We start from the raw sequence: 19,796 nt of genomic DNA, 5'->3' as shown, positions 1-19,796 counted from the left end.
AAAAAGGGCCGGGTGCGGTGGCTCATGCCTGTAATTCCAGCATTTTGGGAGGCCGAGGCCAGCGGATCACGAGGTCAGGAGTTCAAGACCAGCCTGGCCACTATGGTGAAACCTGTCTTTACTAAAAATACAAAAATTAGCCGGGCATGGTAGCGCCCACCTGTAGTCCCAGCTACTTGGGAGGCTGAGGCAGGAGAATCACTTGAACCCGGGCAGCAGAGGTTGCAGTGAGCCGAGATCACACCGCTGCACTCCAGCCTAGGTGGCACAGTGAGACTCCGTCTCAAACAAAAAAACAAAAAACAAATTACACTTTCTCTTCCAGGAAGCCTTTCAGGACACCGCCTACCTGTGTCCACAAGCTCCATCCTTGGAGATCCTGGGGATGCAGAGGTGCGTACACAGGACTGGGAGCCCTCAACACACTGAAGGCTACAGCAGGCCAAGTGTGAACCATAGGAGGATGGGAGAAGCAGCAGAGGCCCTCAGCTCAGCTTGGGAAAGGGAGCAGTCTTAGGACCATGGCTAGCCAGGCCATGACATGGAAAGCATGGAAAGGCACAGAGCCCCACTAGAGGAACTATAGCTCAGGAACCCCAAAGGGAAGCACAAGGAGTTGAAAGTAGCCCTGCAGATGGGGGTTAGGTCAGAGAGGGCTGCAAATGCCACTGATAAGAAGTTCTGACCTTAAGGGTGAGAGAAGTGAAGGTTATTAAAGACAGGCTTAAAACTACATCTTCCAGACTGGGCACGGGTGGCTCATGCCTGTAATCCCAGACTTTTGGGAGGCCAAGGCGGGTGGATCACCTGAGGTCAGTAGTTTGAGACCAGCCTGACTAACATGGAGAAACCCCGTCTCTACTAAAAATACAAAATTAGCCTGGTATGGTGGCACACGCCTGTAATCCCAGCTACTCAGTAGGCTGAGGCACGAGAATCGCTTGAACCCAGGAGGCAGAGATTGCAGTGAGCCATGATTGCGCCATTGCACTCCAGCCTGGACAACAAGAGGGAGACTCTGTCTCAAAAAAAAAAACCAAAAAACAAAAAAAACACTACGTCTTCCGAAGCCTTATTCCCAGCAGCACTTGGAACCACCAATGTTCCCAAGATCCCTTTTATTCCTCTATGAAACCTCCTAGGCCCAGCCCAACCTTCTGCTGTTGGAGGGTGGCCAGCTAAAGTAGGAATTAACAACCCAAGGCCTGCAGCTGGTGTGCCTGCTGTTTGTTTTTTGAATGGCCTGTGGGCCAAGAATGGTTTTTACACTTTTTTTTTTTTTTTGAGACGGAGTCTTGCTCAGTCGCCCAGGCTGGAGTGCAGTGGCGCGATCTCGGCTCACTGCAAGCTCCACCTCCCGGGTTCACACCATTCTCCTGCCTCAGCCTCCTGAGTAGCTGGGACTACAGGCGCCCGCCACCTCGCCCGGCTAATTTTTTTTTGTTTTTGGTAGAGACGGGGTTTCACCATGTTAGCCAGGATGGTCTCGATCTCCTGACCTCGTGATCCACCCGTCTTGGCCTCCCAAAGTGCTGGAATTACAGGCGTGAGCCACCGCACCCGGCTGGTTTTTACACTTTTTAATGGTTGAAAAAAAAATCAAAAGAAAGTTATTATTTTGACATGGGAAAATTATATGAAATTTGAATTTCTGTTTTCATGAAGTTTTTTTTTATTGTTGTTTTTTGGTTTTTGGGACAGAGTCTCACTCTTATCACCCAGACTGGAGTGCAGTGGCAGGATCTCAGCTTACTGTGACCTCCACTTCCCAGGTTCAAGCGATTCTCCTGCCTGAGCCTCCCAAGTAGCTGGGATTACAGGCGCCCACCACCACACCCGGCTAATTTTTGCATTTTTAGTAGAGACGGGGTTTCACCATGTTGACCAGGCTGGTTTCGAACTCCTGACCTCAGGTGATCTGCCTGCCTCAGCCTCCCAAAGTGCTGAGATTACAGGCATGAGCCACCGCACCTGGCCAATTTTAACGAAGTTTTGTTGAAACACAGCCCTTGTCTTTGACTGCTTCTGTGCCATAAAGTCAAAGTCAATAGTTGTGACAGAAACCATAATGCTTGCAAACCATAAAACATTTACTCTCTTGCCTTTTACAGAAAACGTTTGCAGACCCCTAAGCTCCATAAAGCTCAGTAAAGTCTTGCAGGGAGCACAGAGATTCAGCCTGGACAGAGTCTCTGGGGTTCAGAGAGGCCACTGAGGGGAGTTAGATAAAGCTCAGTGGATGAATAAAACAACTCAGGGCAACAGGACATCAGAGATATGAGCATGGAGAGTAGCTGTGGACCCTGAACCCCTACAACAAGCAGCCTCTTAAGCTCAGTGCCTGCCAGGTGTGTCCCGTTACTTTCTGGGCCTTCCCAGTTCCATGAGGCTTAGCTCTCTGAATTCCTGAGGGAATACCCTGAACTGACACCCTCCAGTACTAGTGAACCTGACATTCAGATGCATTGGACAATTGGGCAGGTCTGCACAGCCAGCGTGGACTCCACCTCTTTGCCTCCATTTTCACATTCCACTAGAACACAAGAGAAGTCTCTTGCACAATTTTTGCTCACTGTATTGTTAGTATTGTTATTTTTTTGATGTCATAGAAAATGGAAATTTTTGTTCATTTCCTGTTTCCCAGAGAGTTCAAAAAGCAATTGAGCAATTGAATTTTTGTTTATTGATCCAGCAAGTTGGTAAGCTAGCTTGTTAATTCTTAATTTGTCTATAAATGTTTTGATATATTTTATAGGTACAGCCGTATCATGTGAAAACAATGACAGTTTGGTTTATCCTTTTCTGATTCTTGTATCTCTTATTTCTTGTTTTAATGCACCAGCTAGGACCTGCAGAACAAGATGACTGGAAATAGTGATTCTGGGCATCCCCATCTGATTCCTAATCAGAAAATGAAATCTTCTAACACTTCACCATTGAACTTTTTTTTTTTTTTGAGACAAGGTCCAGGGTCTTGCTCTGTTGTGGGGGCTGAAGTACAGTGGTATATAGCTTACTACAGCCTCAACTTCCCAGGCTCAGGGGATCCTGCCACTTCAACCCCCCAAGTAACTGGGACCACCATGCCTGGCTAATTTTTTTATTTTGTAGAGACGGGGTCTCCCTATGTTGCCCAGACTGGTCTCAAACTCCTGGGCTCAAGTGATCCTCCCACCTTGGCCTCCCAAAGTGCTGGGATTACAGGCATGAGCCACCCGCACCCAGCTGAACATATTTACTCTTTCTATTCCTAACTTGCTATAAATTAAAAAAATAATAATAATAAAACCACCATGCCCAGCTAATTTTTTAAAGTATCTGTAGAGACAGAGTCTTGTGCTGTCGCCCAAGCTGGTCTCAAACTCCTGGGCTGAAGCAGTCCTTCTGCCTTGGGTTCCCAAAGTGCTGGAATTACAGGCGTGAGCCACCAAAAGACAAAAGACTTTGTCTTTTCAATTTCTTTTCTATCTAAAGTATGTCTTCTGCCAGGCGAGGTGGCTCATACCTGTAATCCCAGCACTTTGGGAGGTCGAGGTGGGCGGGGGCCAGGAATTTGAGACAAGCCTGGCCAAAATGGTGAAACCCCTTCTCCACTAAAAATACAAAAATTAGCCAGGCGTGGTGGCAGGCACCTGTAATACCAGCTACTCGAGAGGCTGAGGCAGGAGAATCACTTGAACCCAGGAGGCGGAGTCTGCAGTGAGCCAAGATCACGCCACTGCACTCCAGCCTGGGTGAGACTCTGTCTTAAATAAATAAATAAATAAAATTTAAAAATAAAGTATGTCTTCATTTCTAAAATTGTTTTTCACGTCTTATCTCTTTTTTCTTGTACAATTTCACCAAAGGTTTGCTTGTCTTATTTATATATTTGTTTTCGACTTCTTTAATTTCTGTTTAATTTTTTTTTTTTAGACAGAGTCTCGTTCTGTCACCCAGGCTGGAGTGCAGTGATGCGATCTCGGCTCACTGCAACCTCTGTCTCCCAGGTTCAAGTAATTCTCCTGCCTCAGCCTCACTAGTAGCTGGGACAACAGGTGTGCCTGCACGCCACCACGCCTGGCTAATATTTTTGTATTTTTAGTAGAGACAGGGTTCCACCATGTTGGCCAGTGGGGTCTGGAACTCCTGACCTCAAGTGATCCGCCTGCCTCAGCCTCCCAAAGTGCTGAGATTATAAGTGTAAGCCACAGTGCCTTGCCTAGTTCTGTTGTTCTTGTTCTATTTTCTTAACTTTAGTACTTAACACGTTAATTTCAGCCTTTCTGTTTTTCCAACATAAGGATTTAAGGCTACAAATTTCTCCTTATGTACTATGTTTACTATAGTCCACAAATTTCCATATATTACAAATTTCAAATAATATTCAATATTTTTATTACAATTGAATTTTAAGGATTTTCTGATTTCTTATGGTATCTTCTTTAACTAATTTAAAAGTGTTTTACATTTTCAATTTTTTTTTTTTTTGAGGCGGAGTCTCGCCCTGTCGCCCGGGCTGGAGTGCAATAGCACGATCTCGGCTCACTGCAAGCTCTGCCTCCCGGGTTCACGCCATTCTCCTGCCTCAGCCTCCCGAGTGGCTGGGACTACAGGCGCCCGCCACCACGCCTGGCTAATTTTTTGCATTTTTAGTAGAGACGGGGTTTCATCGTGTTAGCCAGGATGGTCTCCATCTCCTGACCTTGTGATCCACCCGCCTCGGCCTCCCAAAGTGCTGGGATTACAGGCGTGAGCCACCACGCCTGGCATTTTCAATTATTTTTTATATACCCTTTAATTATGTTGTAGACATAAAATGTGGTATGTATGTTACTGGCTCTTTTGTATTTGAGACTTTTTTTTTTCTTTCTTTTTTGAGGCAGAGTCTCACTCTGTCGCCCAGGCTGGAGTGCAGTGGCCAGCTGATGGCCCACTGCAGCCTCAACCTCCTGGGCTCAAGCGATCCTCCCACCTCAGCCTCCCAAGTAGCTGGAACTACAGGCATGTGTCACTGGCCCTGGCTGATTGTTTAATATTTTTTTGTAGAGATGGGATTTTGCCATGTTGTCTAGACTGGTCTCAAATGCCTGGGTTCAAGTGATCTACCAGCGTCGGCCTCCCAAAGTGCTGTGATCACAGGCATGAGCCACCGTGCTGGGCCTGTATTTGAGACTTTGTTTGTAACTTTAGAAGGTGGTTAATATCTCTAAATGCTCCATATGTGCTTGAGAAAAAACAAACAAACAAAAAAAACCTAGTTGTTAGGTTAAATCTTTTTCTTTTTTTCGAGACGGAGTTTTGCTCTTGTTGCCCAGGCTGGAGTGCAATAGCGCAATCTCAGCTCACCACAACCTCCACCTCCCAGGTTCAAGCGATTCTCCTGCCTCAGCCTCCCGAGTAGCTGGGATTACAGCCATGCACCACCACACCCAGCTAATTTTGTATTTTTAGTAGAGACAGGGTGTCTCCATGTTGGTCAGGCTGGTCTCAAACTCCTGGCCTCAGGTGATCCGTCCGCCTCGGCCTCCCAAAGTGCTGGGATTACAGGCATGAGCCACTGTGCCCAGGTTAAATCTATTAAATCAAACCTGTTAATTGTGTTGTTCAAAACAAACACACAAAAAACTGCTTGCATGCTTTTGTATTTGAGACTTTTTTTCTCTTTCCTTTTTTTGAGACAGTGTCTCACTCTGTCGCCCAGGCTAGAGTGCAGCCCTTTATTCAAGAAAAATATAAACTACTTGAAGGCTGCACAGGACATAGCTTGGAGAAGAGAGAGGCTGAAGGTCTCTCTAGACCAGTCAGGGGTGGGGAAGAGGAGGAGTATAAGCCTTGTCTGAGGAAGAATGCTAGAACATAGGGGCTTAGGGGGAAAGCAGGGATAGAGGATCACTCTAGGTTGGAGGTCTGCTTTAAGCATGTGGCAGGGCACCAAGGAAAGATGTCTAGTAGGCAGAGGGGTACGTAGGAGAGGTCTGGGTTGCAGTCTTAGATCTAGGCATCATGCTGATGGGTGAAATCATGTGCAAGGACAAAAATCACTTAAGGGAGTGCAGTGAGAAAAGGGCCAGTAATTGTGGCCTAAGACACTCCTGAATTGTAAATCAGAAATTTAGTAACCTGCTCTATTAATACACATACGACTATGTCTCACTTTTTAAGGATTTATCAGTGGCCTAAGGGGTGTGACTAAGTCCTACCTTGCTACCATTGTCAGCCTATTCCAAAATGTCTGTCCTCCTGTCATCATGCCCACCAGGCATCCCTTTTTGTCTTGGGCATTGTTCAGTGTCCCAGGCCCCTTTTGACTAAGAAGGTAAAACTTAACCCCAAATCAGTTCATCCCAGAGCAGATTATAGCCAGTGGAAAGTGCAGGGGGCAGGTGGCACCACAAAAAACCCTGATCTACTTAACTGTTTTGCCTGCCACCTGGCCTGTCCCAAAATGAAGTCATTCCTTTTCAGCATGTAGGTTTCAATGGGCTGGATTTCTGGGCCATTCACTGGCCTCACTGCCACCCCACCCAGCTGATGGAATGGTAGGACTGTGATAGTGCTGCTGGGTGGAGAGGAGCTCACACCCAGGAGGGGCTGAGGTTAGACATCAGGAGGGACTTTGCTGGTTTCACCTGGGTGAGATTATATGAGAGGTCAATGTCCCAGGATTCTTGGGATTCCCCGAGGACGTGAGAAGACAAGAGTTGTCTTGTGTCCAAAATAAGGGAGGAAGGTGGACCACATTTGCATTATGGTGCCACATGATGCCTTGTATTTTTCTGTTCCCTTCACTGACTGGGAACTCTCGTAAGGGGAGAAGAGAGAGAGAGAGAAGAGAGAGAAATATATTTACCTAGTGCTTTGCAGCTTACAGGATATTTTTCCATCCTTTAACCTTTCAGATTCAGTTTTCTGGAGTAAAATGAGCATAGCAATAGTCATCACTTTACAGGGTTATTGGCAAATCAGAAAAGGCCATGTAAGACAGTGAGTACAGGGGTGGCTGGCCCAAGTAACGTTGTTATTCACTAGTTCAGTGAATAACAAGTTTCACGACCCACGCGGTTGTCAGGGCAAGTGTGACTATCCCTGCCTTACAGATGAGTGGCGCTGCGACGGAACGAGCCTGGCTCAAGGTCACCCGGACACGGGGCAGTGGCGTGGATCTGACACGCAGTCTGGTCACCCACCCGCCAGGACGCAGAAGCGCAGAGCAGTGGGGCTGTGCGCCCGCCAGGGGGCGCGCGGACCGGGTGACCTCACCGGCTCCGCTTCTCGCGGCGGGATGGGGCAGGGGCCCGGTCCCCGTCGCCCCTCTCGCCGTCCCCAGCCCCATGGTTCTCCGCTGTCCGCGGGGCTTAGGGACCCGCGTGGTGGTTCACGCTGGAAATATCTGGAGTAGGGGAAGTGAGGCTTGGGTCTCGAAGCTTCCGGGGACTGGAGATACGGGGGAGGGGAATGAACGCAGGTGGGAAGCAGCCTGGAATAGGCTAGGTGGGGGAACGTGCGGTGCGGGGAGGGCCGTCCTGAGGCTCATCCTGGTAAGTGATGGCACCACGTAGCTCTGGGGACCTCACCTCCTGCATCCGTGCTCTCCCGCACACTTAATTTACTTAAGTCAACACATATGTCATATCCTTGTAAGGACGAGGAGGCGGGGCCTAGGGGAGGAGTGACTAATCTGGGATCACAGCTGGTATGGGGCAAGCCCAGGAGAGAGGACAGAGGCCTTCGTGGCGCCCTGCTGACTCACATTTAGCAGTCACCCTGCAGTCTGGTGCCAGAACGCCAACTTGCTCACTTCCAGCGAGCACCAGGACTGCCAAGGATGCAGAAGACTGAGTGGGCACGTCCTCTCCCTGGGAGCATCTACGCAGGAAGCCAGGTCATACTGAGATGAGCCAGAGGAGTCCAGGCGGGACACAGGGCCACTGATGAGGTTGGGGCCAGGGGGAGTTGGGCTCTGCCCATTTCCACCCTTAGTGCCAACCTGCCCAGGAAACAGTTGGTCCCCAAGGGTTTGGGAGGACACTACCAACCTGGCCTCTGAGTCAGATCTGCTGGCTGACCTGCGGACTGCCACTCTTCCTGTGTGTGAAGACTTGGCTTCCAGGCAGGGCTTGCTGGACAAACAGGCCTATTTCCTTAAGGTGACTGCATTTTTCTGTTTACATCCATTTTGAATTACTGTCATAGTTTTAACTCTAGTTAAACTTTAACTGGGGGCCGGGTGCAGTCACATCTGTAATCCCAGCACTTTGGGAGGCAGAGGTGGGCAGATCACAAGGTCAGGAGTTCGAGACCAGCTTGGCCAAGATGGTGAAACCCCGTGTCTACTAAAAATACAAAACATAGCCAGACGTGGTGGTACGTGTCTGTAATCCCAGCTACTCAGGAGGTGGAGCCTGTAGTAGATCTTGGCGAGGACAAGATCATGCCACTGCACTCCAGCCTGGGTGACAGAGCAATACTCCATCTCAAAGAAAACCAAAAACACTTTAGCCAGGCACGATGGCTCACGCCTGTAATCCCAGCACTTTCGGAGGCCAAGGCAGGAGGATTACCTGAGGTCGGCAGTTTGAGACAAGGCTGACCAACATGGTACAACCCCATCTCTACTAAAAATACAAAATTAGCCAGGCGTGGTGATGCATGCCTGTAATCCCAGCTACTTGGGAGGCTGAGGCAGGAGAATTGCTTGAACCCAGGAGGCGGAAGTTGCGGTGAGCTGAGATTGTGCCATTGCACTCCAGTCTGGGCAACAAGAGTGAAACGCCATCCCACCCCCCACCACCAAAAAAAGTAAAAACAAAAACTTAACTGGGGTTCTTTTCTCAAACGCTTTCCCAGCCCTGGCTTTATATTGCCTCCACCATGGTATTTCCATATTCACCTCAAAGAATAGATAAACAGATACATTCTGACTCATAGATTATACCTAAGGCTTCATTTCTGTTTTCCAGGATGGTTGATTACTACGGCTCTTAGCTTTTCAACTGTTTAAAGCCCCAACATTTCATCATAAAAGATTAAATAAGAGGGACATTCCTGTGTTGCAATGGCAGCCACTCCAGGGACAGCAGTTGAAATATTGACTGTTTTGAGCAGAAACGTGACACGGAAGGAAGGTGATGACCAGCAGCAAGTCAGGGCAGCCAGGGATAGCTGGTGGATTTTCATGCTCAGCCCTCTCTACTTTACAGGCAGCAGGGTGCTAGCAGGAAGGTGGAGGACCCAGAAGAGACCCCTGCTCCCCAAAGGGTAGGGCCTGCGAGCACCCACTTGGGGTCGGGAGCCATCCCTGCAGCTGAGTGGGCAGGAGGCCTAGGAGCTGCTTTTCCTAACCTCCTCACCCCCTCCAGGTTGACCTGTGAAAACACTGAGGTCAGGAGAATGGAAGAGACTGACATTTTTTAGCATTTGTGTTTTAAAGTTTTGGGGAGAAAATACTCTAGTAATTTCCTTCAACATCAATTTAAGTACAGGAAGGGAGAAAGGAACTGTATCCTAGTTTTCCCTTTCAAATCAGTGCTGGGGTTGAGAGGAACCTACTTAGCATCCCCACCTCTATCCCAGGGTCACAAGCAAGGCCTGCTACCACATGGCTGGAGTGGGGCATGTGAGGACTGTGGAGATGAATTCTGCCTTGGGATAAGGCACGTGCCATCAAGCCAACATTTTCCAAGTACCTCTGGGAGGCAGGTATGACATAGCTTGAAAAGCCAAAATAGGAGTAAAAAGTACACCCTAAGCTCAAAAACATGACAGTGGTAGCTGGAGTAAGATAAGAACAAGATAGAAGTCACAACATTATGAAAGCTCTGAGGTGCAAAGAAATTGCACAAACTGGCTGTCGGTGGTGGAGGATCAGAAAACGCTCAGGACACAGACGCACGCTCCAGAGAGCAAGCAGCACCTGCTAGATTCGCTTTCAGATTATTCTTGTGGCCATGTGTGGAATGGACTGGAAGAGACCTGGAAGTCCCAATGGGTCAGGCAGGAGGTGGTAAAGCAACCTTAGGAAGAAATACAGAATTCTGAGGCACTGCTGGTGCTGAGGAAGGAAACCCATAGGGCTCTTTGGGGCTTGGGTACAATGAGAGGACTGAGGACAAGAAAGAGCTCAGGTTTGTACGTTCAGCTTGACTTACTGCCAAACAGCACTGCAGACTGGGGGAAGGATACTCAGGGAACCCCTCAGCTTTTGAACCTGATCCAAAAGGAATGCCTTGTTTTCCAGCACCTCAGATAAATACTCTGGTCTGACAAAAGATTAATAGCATATGAACTTCAGTTCCCAGTGCCCTGGTATACTTAGCTACTCCATTAGGGCTTCAGAGCTCATCAAAGAGCCTTAAAAATGCGCTAACAGCCCTTAATGAGGCCTGAAGTTCTCAATTAAATTAAACTCCAGTGAGAAAGGAAGGACTGACAAAGGTGCCAACTCTGTAGCCATCCGCCGGCCAGGGCTGAGTGAGCAGCCCGCACTGAGAATTCAGGAATGTCTTCTGCTTTCTGGGAGAAGTCTGAGACTTGTGGGAGGGTAGGGGGTGCAAATTGCAGGGGTGCTGCACTGTGGCCAGAGCTCTGGTCCCACTTCCAGTCAGGAGGTCATTCTTGAGATGGGAGTCCCAGTGGCAGGGCCCTCTCCACTGAGACACTCTCATAGTTCCATATCAACCCACTCCTCCCTAGGCCAGAGTTTGGGTTGAGAAGGGGAGGGTTGGTTTCACTGTGTGGACACACAGGCCCCTTGTTCCCCAGGAAGTCTGGCAGGCTGAGCTTTGATGTCAGGGCTGGTTGCCAGGTAGGGGAGAACCCTCAGGCCTCAGCCTCTTCCTGCCTGGTGGTGTGGGAGTGCGGCCAGGAGCTGGCCAGTTTTGTAGAGTTCATTGCTGGGGCTGGGGACAGAGTGGAGGGGGTGGCAGTGAAGACAAAGGAAAGATGGGGAGCTATCTCCATCCTCTGTTCTATGAAGCAAAGAAAAACCTGTTCTCTCTGTCTTGGCTAATAGTCTTGGTGTTCTGGTTCTAGGCCTGTCCCTCCCCTATGGCCCCAGCAGGGGGCATTGCAGCCCCTCTGAGGCCAGGAGGACTACCCACCCCCTACTCCCCACCCCCGGGCCCTTGGACCCAGGTCCAGTCCTGGCCAGGGCCCAGCTGGGTCATGCTCATCTCCCGGACTCAGGCTGCCAGCCCTCTACCCACTCCAGGGCATGAAGCCACGGCTGGAGGACACAGGGAGCCAAGGAGAAAAAAACAAGAAAGCTTTATTTGAATCAGAGAGCCTCTGAAGGCACCTGGTTTCTGTCAAATATATTTTAAAAAAAGGCAGTAACGTGGCAACTGTACAGGGTACATGATGGGTAGGAACTGGGCATGGGGAGCTGGGAGGGGGACATGGAGAGAACACAGAGGAGGCGGCGCAGGGGAGAACGGAGGTAGGGGGTATATCAGGTCAAACCATACAACGGTCAGACCCAGCTCCTAGCCACCCCGGGACAGGCGGACAGTCTGGCAGACACTGACACAGACACACAGACACACACACAGAGACACACGTGTTCTCCAAGCCCAAGAGCCTCCGCTGGCCTGCACGAGCAGGGATCAGTCAGAGCCAAGAGTGGAGAAACTCAAGCAGATGCCGAGGCTACACCCCGTCCCTCCACTCTGAGCCCCAAGCCCACAATGTCCCCACTGTCTGTCCAAAGGCTCCCTCCCCAGGGCCTGGAGATCTGGGCCCAGCACACGCCGTGGAAAGCAGAAGTCAGTTAGAAGAAAAACCTCCAGACCAGTGAGGCTCACCCCTGGCAGAAGGAAGGGCAGAAGGCAGACAGGGAGGGAGGCAGGCAGTCCTTCTGTCCATCCATCCTTTGTCACACAATTGCCCGGAACAGGAAGGAGAAAACAGCCCCCAGTGCCAGACCCAGACACAGGAAGAAGGCCATGATGGCTCCTGCGGTCTCCGCCTCAGCCGGCTTCACTTTCCTAAGTGGGGAAGGAAGGGCACGGCTACCTCAGAATGGCTGTACCCCAGCCCAGAGCCTCTGGCTGGAAGGAGGGGTGGGGTGGGGTGACTTCACTGTCGAACCTCATTCTGCTGATCAACCCATCCTAGCTGCCTAACCCCAACCTGGCTTCTCCTCCTTGAGGGAATGTGTATGGTGGGGTTGTCTTTCACTCTTTCCTGCGAGCCCGTCTCCACCTACACCCAAGTAAGCCTGGACACCCACCTCCACTGCAGTCACTATCCCCTCAGCCTAGGAGCCCCTCCTGAGCCATCTCTCCTTTCAGCTCTGGGAGCAGGGACTCTCCTTTTGCCCTCCCTCTACTGAGTGTCCCCTACTGGAACTCTAGATCCTGTCTGATGCCACCAAGTTCCCTGCCAGCCCTACTCACTTGGGCCCGAAGCACATGCAGAGGCTGGCGAGGTAGCCGTTGGAGAAGGCAAAGGCGGCCATGAAGAAGATGAACCAGGCATCGTGCTCGAAGACCACAGTCAGGTAGTGGCGGGGCTTGATGTTGCACAGCAGCAGCAGCGGCACAAACACCAGCCGGGCCAGCACCAGGCTTGGCAGCCAGCGGCTGTCCTTCCCGGGCTGTGGGCACCAGGCAGGGCCTCAGCCCAGGCCACCACCCCAGGGCACAACCAGGCCCCCAAGGATCCATCTGGGGCCTCTCAGGACCTGAACTGAAACCTCAAAGCCTGGTTCGCCTTAGGGGGTTACTCTTGAAAGGGGCATGGTGGAACCTTCTGGAATGCTGGAAATATTCTATATCTCGATCTGGGCAGGTATGCATATATATATATTCATTAAGTTGTACACTTAAGACTTGTACTTAACTATACATAAATTATGCCTCGACTTTAAAACAAATGGTCCCCCTACTACCATACTTTCTTGGGTTCCCTCTCTGGGTCCAGTCTCGACTCTTACTTCCCACAGGGGCCTGGGGCCCTCTTCCTCCACTTACCCACATGAATACAGCTGTGAGGCTCCGGCCCAACCAGTCAAAGATATTGAAAGTCAAGAAACAGGACACAGGAATGAAGTAACGTTCTGGAAGAGGAGACGAATGGGTGGTTATCAGGCTCAGAGGCAGGTATAGCAAACCTAACCTTCACTGGGCCTCAGCTTCCCCAACAGTAAAATGGAGAAGATGCTTCCAGCCCAGGGAAGGGCAAATGGACCCAGGAAATGGGGAGAAGGTGACCCAGGCTCCCTCTCTTCCCTACTTCCAGCCCAGCTCAAGATCCTGTCTGTTCCCATCCTGGGAACCTGTGGCCTCCTCACCCCAGGTGCTGCTGCCTGCAATGCTGGACTTGACCTCAACAGTCACGGCTGGAAACATCCCAATGGTGATAGTGAAGATGAAGCAGACAGAGAAAGCCAGGACTGAGATCTAGATAGAAGGGGTAGAGTCACCCAGGTGCCTGTGTCTTCATGGTGGCTGTGCATTAAAGAACCACGGATCCGGGCCGGACACGGTGGCTCACGCCTGTAATCCCAGCACTTCGGGAGGCCAAGGTGAGTAGATCACCTGAGGTCAGGAGTTTGACACCAGCTTGACCTGGTGAAACCCCGTCTCTACTAAATACAAAAAATTAGCTGGGTATGGTGGCATATGCCTGTAATCTCAGCGACTTGGGAGGCTGAGGCAGGAGAATCACTTGAACTCGGGAGATAGAGGTTATAGCGAGTGGAGATTGTGCCATTGCACTCCTGCCTGGGCAACAAGAATGAAACTCTGTCTCAGAAAAAAAAAAAAAAAAGGAACCACGAACCCCACCCCTGGCATGCACACATGGGGGGCACACACGCACACACAAAAGAATCCAGGAGTGACCACTCTCAGGTCAGAAAGGGAGGAGATGGGTGGCAGAGGGAGGGAGCAAAAGGAGGAGAGAGAGGACAAGAGGTAGAAGGTAGGATAACCTTCCCTACATACATTTTTCAGGATGGCTTTGATAGAGTGGCTTTCGTTGGTGGGCTGAGAGTTGGAAACTGAAACTCCAGACTCCTCTTTGCCTGCTCTTGGCTCCTCTCCTGCGGGGTGGAAGAATCTCCAAGTTGTGGGGAGGACAGAGCAACAGAAGACAACACAAACATTCCCCAAAAGGACTGGGATCACTAGAAAGTAGACGCCTCCTTAACCAGTCCCAAACCAGTCCCAGCTGCACCCTAACCCTAAACCAGACCTCGCCTCCAAATCCCTACAGCTCAAGTCCCGGGGGCCTGGCCTCTCCCAGGAGCCTCAGGTCATGTTATTCCTCACTGAGGAATCTGAAATTGCTTCCCACTGCCTTTAGTCCAAACACCTCAGGCGTTCAAGGTCATCCAGGATCTGCCCCCATTTTATCATTGCCGGCCCTTATTTCCTATTGTCTTCCTCTCCCCACCCCAGTCCTTCGGTCCTCCTCTGGCTCAGGGCTGCTAGCTAACACAGTGCACTCATCTTTGTTCTCTTTGCTCGTGCTCTCCCCCGCCTGGTATACCATCCTCCACCCCAGCTTCCTCAGGCTCTTCAGACCTTTGCTAATGAGGTCCAACTTGGTCTCCTGCTCCCCGGGTCCTTCGAGCTTAAGCTGCTGGTAGTAGCGGTAGAATTCCTATCAAGTAAGGGAGACGGGGGAGGTGGATTCACAGGCAGAATCTCCAGAATCCCAGCCTCCTTCAGGTTTTGTCCTTAGAACACCCCAGACCTGTATACCCCAAACCCCAGCTCCCTCCATTTACTCACCAGGCGGGGCAGGCCCAGGTAACAGATGATGGTCAAAATGATAACAGCACAGGCTGTGATAAAGTAGCCAAAGGCACTTTCTGATAGCTCCGAGCCACCTGGGGTGGTGTCAGTGATCAGAGATAGGCCCCATCCCTTCTCCCCACCACACCAGGGCACTGGGCAGGTAGACAGCCGGACTTACTGGCAATAGCGCAGATCATGGCCACGGAGGCAAAGAAGCCTGCTAGGCCCTGGCCACTCATGATGGGGGCCGTGTAGCTGGCAGGCAGGAGGCCAGCCAGACCAAACAGGCTGCCCTGCAGGATGGCACCAAACGCTGGGGAAACAGGGTGGGCATGAGCAGGGGAGCTAGGGTTGGCGGTTGGGGGTGCCCAAGAAGACAGGTCCCTGTGATTCCTACTTTACTCTCGGTGGGCCTTGAGGCTGAGCTGCCCTTCTCTCCGCCCCCTCCCAGCCCTGGTCCAGGCCCACTCAGGCCTCTGAATCCCAACTGCTCACAGCATCCACTCCCTTCAGGCAGAGGCTGGGCTTCTCTCTGGCTAACAGTGGGTCTGAAAAAAGAGTGGGGGTAGTTGGGCACGCCTCCTCCCACAGGCCCCTTCCTGGCCCAGCTTACAGTTAATGAGTACGATCTTGATCATGGTGATGACAAAGAAGGGCAGAGCATCCAGCTGCACCTTCACCAGGATGGCGGTGATCAGAAACACCAGCAGGATGGCCACCAGGCTGCCCAGGATCCGTATGGACTGAGGGATCCTGCCGGGAGAGGCCAAGGGTGGCGGAAACAAGTGGGCAAAGCTGGGGCTCAGCCAAGGGGGTGCAAGACACAGTGAGGGTCAGGCTGGGGGCTGGGGAGGGGGTGGGCACTCACCTCTGATGCAGGAAGGAGTTGAGGTAGGTGAATAACAGCAGGGGCAGCATGGCACATAGGGTCATGACATTGTTGAAGATGACACTGAGAGAGTTCCGCTCAGGCAAGGGTGCTGCAGGGGCGGCTGACGCCTGGGCGTCCTTGCTCAGTTCAGCAGTGACCAAGGACACATTCTGGGACATGTCCAGGCGGTTTGTGAAATACTGCAGGAGTTGCAGAGAGGAGTGTTGAAATCTCTCTCCCTGTGCCTACCAGCACAGAGTCAGATCCTGCAGGCACAGTGGGCAATGCCCCATGGAGCCCAGTCCCTCAGGCCTCACCTGAGTGGCCGTCATGAAAAAATTCCATGGGAGCAGCGTTCCCAGACCCAGCATGAAGAAGATAAGCCAGACAGCTTTGTATCTGCAATGGGGGAGGAAAGAGGGGCCAAGTGACGCACCATCCTGCCCCATTCCACGATGAGCCCCAGGGAAGCCCCTGTCCATCCTCAGTCTCTCTAGGTCCCAGGGCATCTGTGTTTGTGTCCATTTGCACGTGTCCTCTTACGGGTGTGGGGGGAGAAAAGGGTACACGGCTTGTTGGAATTCGGGGTGGGGAGGGGGTCAGGGTCGTAGGACTGAATGGCATGGCTGACAGGACCATAGTTATCAGTCCTGGAAGGCCTGGGGGACTCTGCAGGCTGGGAACCAGTGTGACCCACACATCCGGAGATGGTTTTGGAAATCCTCCCGAAGGGCTGAGGGCGGGTGGATGAGTGAGAAAGCAAGCAGCAAGTGTCTTCCACCCCCACCAGGCAGGCTGGAAGTAATTATGCTGTCTGGTCAGGGACTGTGTTGCTCCCCAGAGAGGATTCTGAGGTTGAGAAACTCCCATACTATTCTGAACCTACAGGGGCAGGCGGGCAGGGTGCCTCAGGGCCGCTGTGAAGAGAGGGCCTTAGAGCTGTTTTCTTCCTGGCCAAACAGAACTTTGTAGTTCATACCACCCAGGGCAGGCCAGGAGGTATGGGGCCACTGGAGATCATCTGGGCCTCAGGGTATAAATAAGGGCTGCCCTCCTTTGGCCAGGAAAATGCCCCAGGCCCTATACTTCTAGGCCCTTCCGGGTCAGGCCAGCTTCTCCCAAGTAGGCCTTGCCTAAAAGCTGAGTAACCCCAGCCCAGCCCATGCAGATCTCCCGTTGGGTCTGCACACCCTCCCCAGAGCCAACACCAGCTCTTTTCAGAGATGGCAGGGATAAAGCCCAAGGCAGTGAGAAGACAGGCCTGGCCAGAGCGCAGGAGCCTGGACGGCTGGCAGGCCTCACACAGGGATGGAGTGGTGAGTGCCCCACGTGAGCACATCTAAGTTAATGCAACTGCAGTCCCCCAACCCCCTCATATACACGCTTCCCTTGGAGAAGCTAAAGGCTTGATTCGGAGGCCCAGAGTGGAAGGAAAAACTCCCAAAGTCACAAAGGAGAGAGGATCGGGGCGGGGGGCGCTGTGAAATGACTGAGCTGTGCAATAAGGCAAATGGAGACAGTGAGGGCTTCAGGGAACTGCCCACAGGAGAGCAGAGGTGGGGATAGACTGGGCAGGCAGCCTGGGAATGAAACACAGGAGGCAGGGAAGCACCCTGGGGCCTGGACTTACTGCCATGCCTCCTTAAATTCCCTTACTTCTAGATCCACTTCCTGGGAAGTAGATACTTTTAGTTCTATTTTACAGGTTGGAAAACAGTCCCAGAGACATTAAGCTACATGCTCAAAGCCCCCACAGGCACAAGTGGCCTAGTTTCATAGCCTTTGGCACAGGAGGGAGATGAGATGGGTAGGGCAGACGTGATAGGTTTCTGGGGCCTCAGCTGGAGGGAAGGACAGAGCCTGATGCTTTGAAGGAGCTTTGGATCTCAGGCATCACTTCCTCAGCCTTCTTGGGTCCCAGATCCCTTTAAGAAATTGAATTAAGCTACAGCCTCCTCTTCCAAAATACATATTCACAGTCATAACTGCAAGTCTAACTTGATTGGGAATTCACAGGCTCCAGAGGCGGGGAATTGAGAAGATCAGATCAAGAACCAGGGTGGGCCAGGTCATCTAAGGCAGAGGCCCAAGGGCAGTTCTGCCAGATGTGCATTGGAAGGAGGGGTGAGGCAAGTATCTCCCCACAGTGGTGGCAGGAGGAGCCAGAAGCCGCTAACTGGCTGGAGAGCAACAGTGGAAACACAGACACGCCAGGGAGGGACTGCTGCCCACGCATCCTGCCCTTCCCGCAGACCCCCCAGCCAGCACCCAGCCAAGGCACAAGGGGTCTCCGCCCCTGATGCAGACCTGACTCATAGCTACCTGGCTAGAAGGCCAGCCAGCAGTGGCAACCCCCAATTCCAAAGGACACCGCACCCAGATCCCTGAAAACCCATTCCCTGGATCCACAGCCCAGCCCCCTACCCCTTACCTGTCCTGAGGCTGGTGACTGGTTGTCATGGCGATGATGTTCTGGGTTTTGCCTGGCTGACAGCTCCCTCCCTCAGGGGCCTGCTGGGGGCAGGAACAGTGTAAGGCCCTGTCTTGGCCCTGCCACAGGCCTCCTCAGGCTCTTAGGGGGAGAGGGGGCAGGGCTGACAGAACAGGCCAGTCGAGGAGGTCCACTAAGACCCCCTCTGTACCCTGCCCTCAGGACCACTCAACTTGACCCCCACCCAGCCCCCTGGCCCGGCAGGCCAGTCCTGCACGGCCCCCCTGCCTGCTCAGACTCTACCTGGCTCCCGGCCTGGCCGCTGCCACCGCTATTTTTATCCAGCAGCCGAAGCAGTTTATAAGCTGGGAAACAGGAGGGTGGAGAGCAGGAGGGAAGGAGGAGGAAAGATGATGGGAGGGAGGGAAAGACAGTCAAAGAAGGCAGGGAAGAGGACGAGAGGGGTCAGGGACAGTGATGACAAGGGAAGAAGGGAGACAAATGGAGGAGACACAGCAAAGAGGTCGGGGGAGGAGGAGGAGGAAGGACACAGAACAGGCAGATCTGCAGCAGCTGAGACAACGGCGATGATGGCTGAGGCCAAACCAGAGGCTCCCCAGGCCCCTCTCCACAAGTCTGGTCTCTCCACCCTCCCTGGGAAGCCCCTGGATTCACGGCTAGAGTGGGGGCTGTCCTCTCCTGGAGGCACCCCAGATTCCAGCTTCTCTGCTGTTGGCACCTTAACCTTTCTTTCCAGCCACTGCCCAGGAGCTTCCTAGTTGCTGGCTGGTTTTCCAGGAAAATATTTCATAATGGATGTGGGGGTACAGTCCTTCCTCCTCCCACCTCCTGACCCTAGGGTCACCTAGTCCTCCCTTAGTTCCTCCGTCACAGGCCCCTGTCCTCTTCCCCTTTCTGAGAGTGACCTTGTAAAGAAGATTGGAGGGGTGGATCCCAAAGCTCCTATCCTTCTCCCTCAGCGTCCCTCTCCTGCTCCCTATTTGTGTAGGGGAAGACCCCCTGGCACCACCCGATTCAACAGTTTTCCCATTGGATGGCATGTTAAGCCAGGCAGATGTGCACTGACACATCCCCCACACTCAGGCCTAGCTGGGCCCAGGCCTTGCTGTTTGGGGTGAAAGGACAGCTTCCCCTCACTCCCTTTCTGGGCACTTACCAGGTGCCCAGACTGGCCAGCGGAAGGGTCAGAGCAGAGCAAGCCTGGGCAGTCCCTAGGAGGTGCTCCTAGTTCAGGCTCAGGCAATGGGCCTTGTCCACAGGCTCCTGGGTGCGGATCCAGAATGAAAAAGGTGGCACAGGGCATATCAGGAGAAAGTCCCTCAGGCTTCCTGGGGCCCCATTCTGAGAAGGCTTGCAAGCAAAGAAGCAGAAGCACACCCAGGAGATAAAAAGCCACCCCTGTCGCTTGGGAGATAAGAGAACAGGGAGTCTCAGCAGGGGAGCTCTCACAGGTGCAGCATTGCTCCAGGGCCCACTCAGACAAACAGAAGCAGCTGGGCACCGTGAGACATTCTATGGGCTCTCCCACTTCCCTGTAGTTCCTCTCAACCCTCGCTGGGGAAACTCCAAGCTCTCAGAGGTCCTCCTCGGCCCCTCAGCCCACACCTCCAGATGGAGGCAGAAGGATTCCTGCAATCACCCCTTCAACAAATATTTACTGAGGACCTCTGCATGCTAGCCAGGCACTGTCCTAGGCACCAGAGTGGTGAATAACCATATTTACATTTTCTTTTTTTTTTTTTTTTTT

At 52.1% G+C, this 19,796-nt stretch overlaps 1 protein-coding gene across 4 annotated transcripts in view; it reads right to left on the bottom strand.

The window, feature by feature from the left end:
• Positions 1-11,221: 11,221 nt before the first annotated feature.
• The window catches only part of SLC29A1 (solute carrier family 29 (equilibrative nucleoside transporter), member 1), a 13,034-nt gene continuing 4,459 nt past the window's right edge, over positions 11,222-19,796 (bottom strand). The window contains exons 2-14 of one of the 4 annotated variants that reach the window (XM_011986840.1): positions 19,206-19,312; positions 18,029-18,111; positions 15,915-15,996; positions 15,595-15,797; positions 15,340-15,479; positions 14,905-15,039; positions 14,721-14,818; positions 14,511-14,589; positions 13,929-14,026; positions 13,274-13,382; positions 12,954-13,039; positions 12,378-12,577; positions 11,222-11,966 (exon numbers count right to left, since the gene is read on the bottom strand). In XM_011986840.1, the coding sequence (XP_011842230.1) occupies positions 11,855-11,966; positions 12,378-12,577; positions 12,954-13,039; positions 13,274-13,382; positions 13,929-14,026; positions 14,511-14,589; positions 14,721-14,818; positions 14,905-15,039; positions 15,340-15,479; positions 15,595-15,797; positions 15,915-15,996; positions 18,029-18,057 (1,371 nt within the window). In that variant the 5' untranslated portion in view covers positions 18,058-18,111; positions 19,206-19,312 and the 3' untranslated portion in view covers positions 11,222-11,854. Of the gene's footprint in view, positions 11,967-12,377; positions 12,578-12,953; positions 13,040-13,273; positions 13,383-13,928; positions 14,027-14,510; positions 14,590-14,720; positions 14,819-14,904; positions 15,040-15,339; positions 15,480-15,594; positions 15,798-15,914; positions 15,997-18,028; positions 18,112-19,205; positions 19,675-19,796 lie in introns of those variants that run through there. The other 3 variants (XM_011986839.1, XM_011986838.1, XM_011986841.1) reach the window with 3 other exon arrangements.

The sequence above is a fragment of the Mandrillus leucophaeus genome, unplaced genomic scaffold (genome assembly GCF_000951045.1).
Source record: "Mandrillus leucophaeus isolate KB7577 unplaced genomic scaffold, Mleu.le_1.0 Scaffold3, whole genome shotgun sequence".
NCBI classification, from domain to species: domain Eukaryota; kingdom Metazoa; phylum Chordata; class Mammalia; order Primates; family Cercopithecidae; genus Mandrillus; species Mandrillus leucophaeus.
Note: the sequence above shows the minus strand (reverse complement) of the source record. Positions and strands in the feature narration are given on the sequence as shown.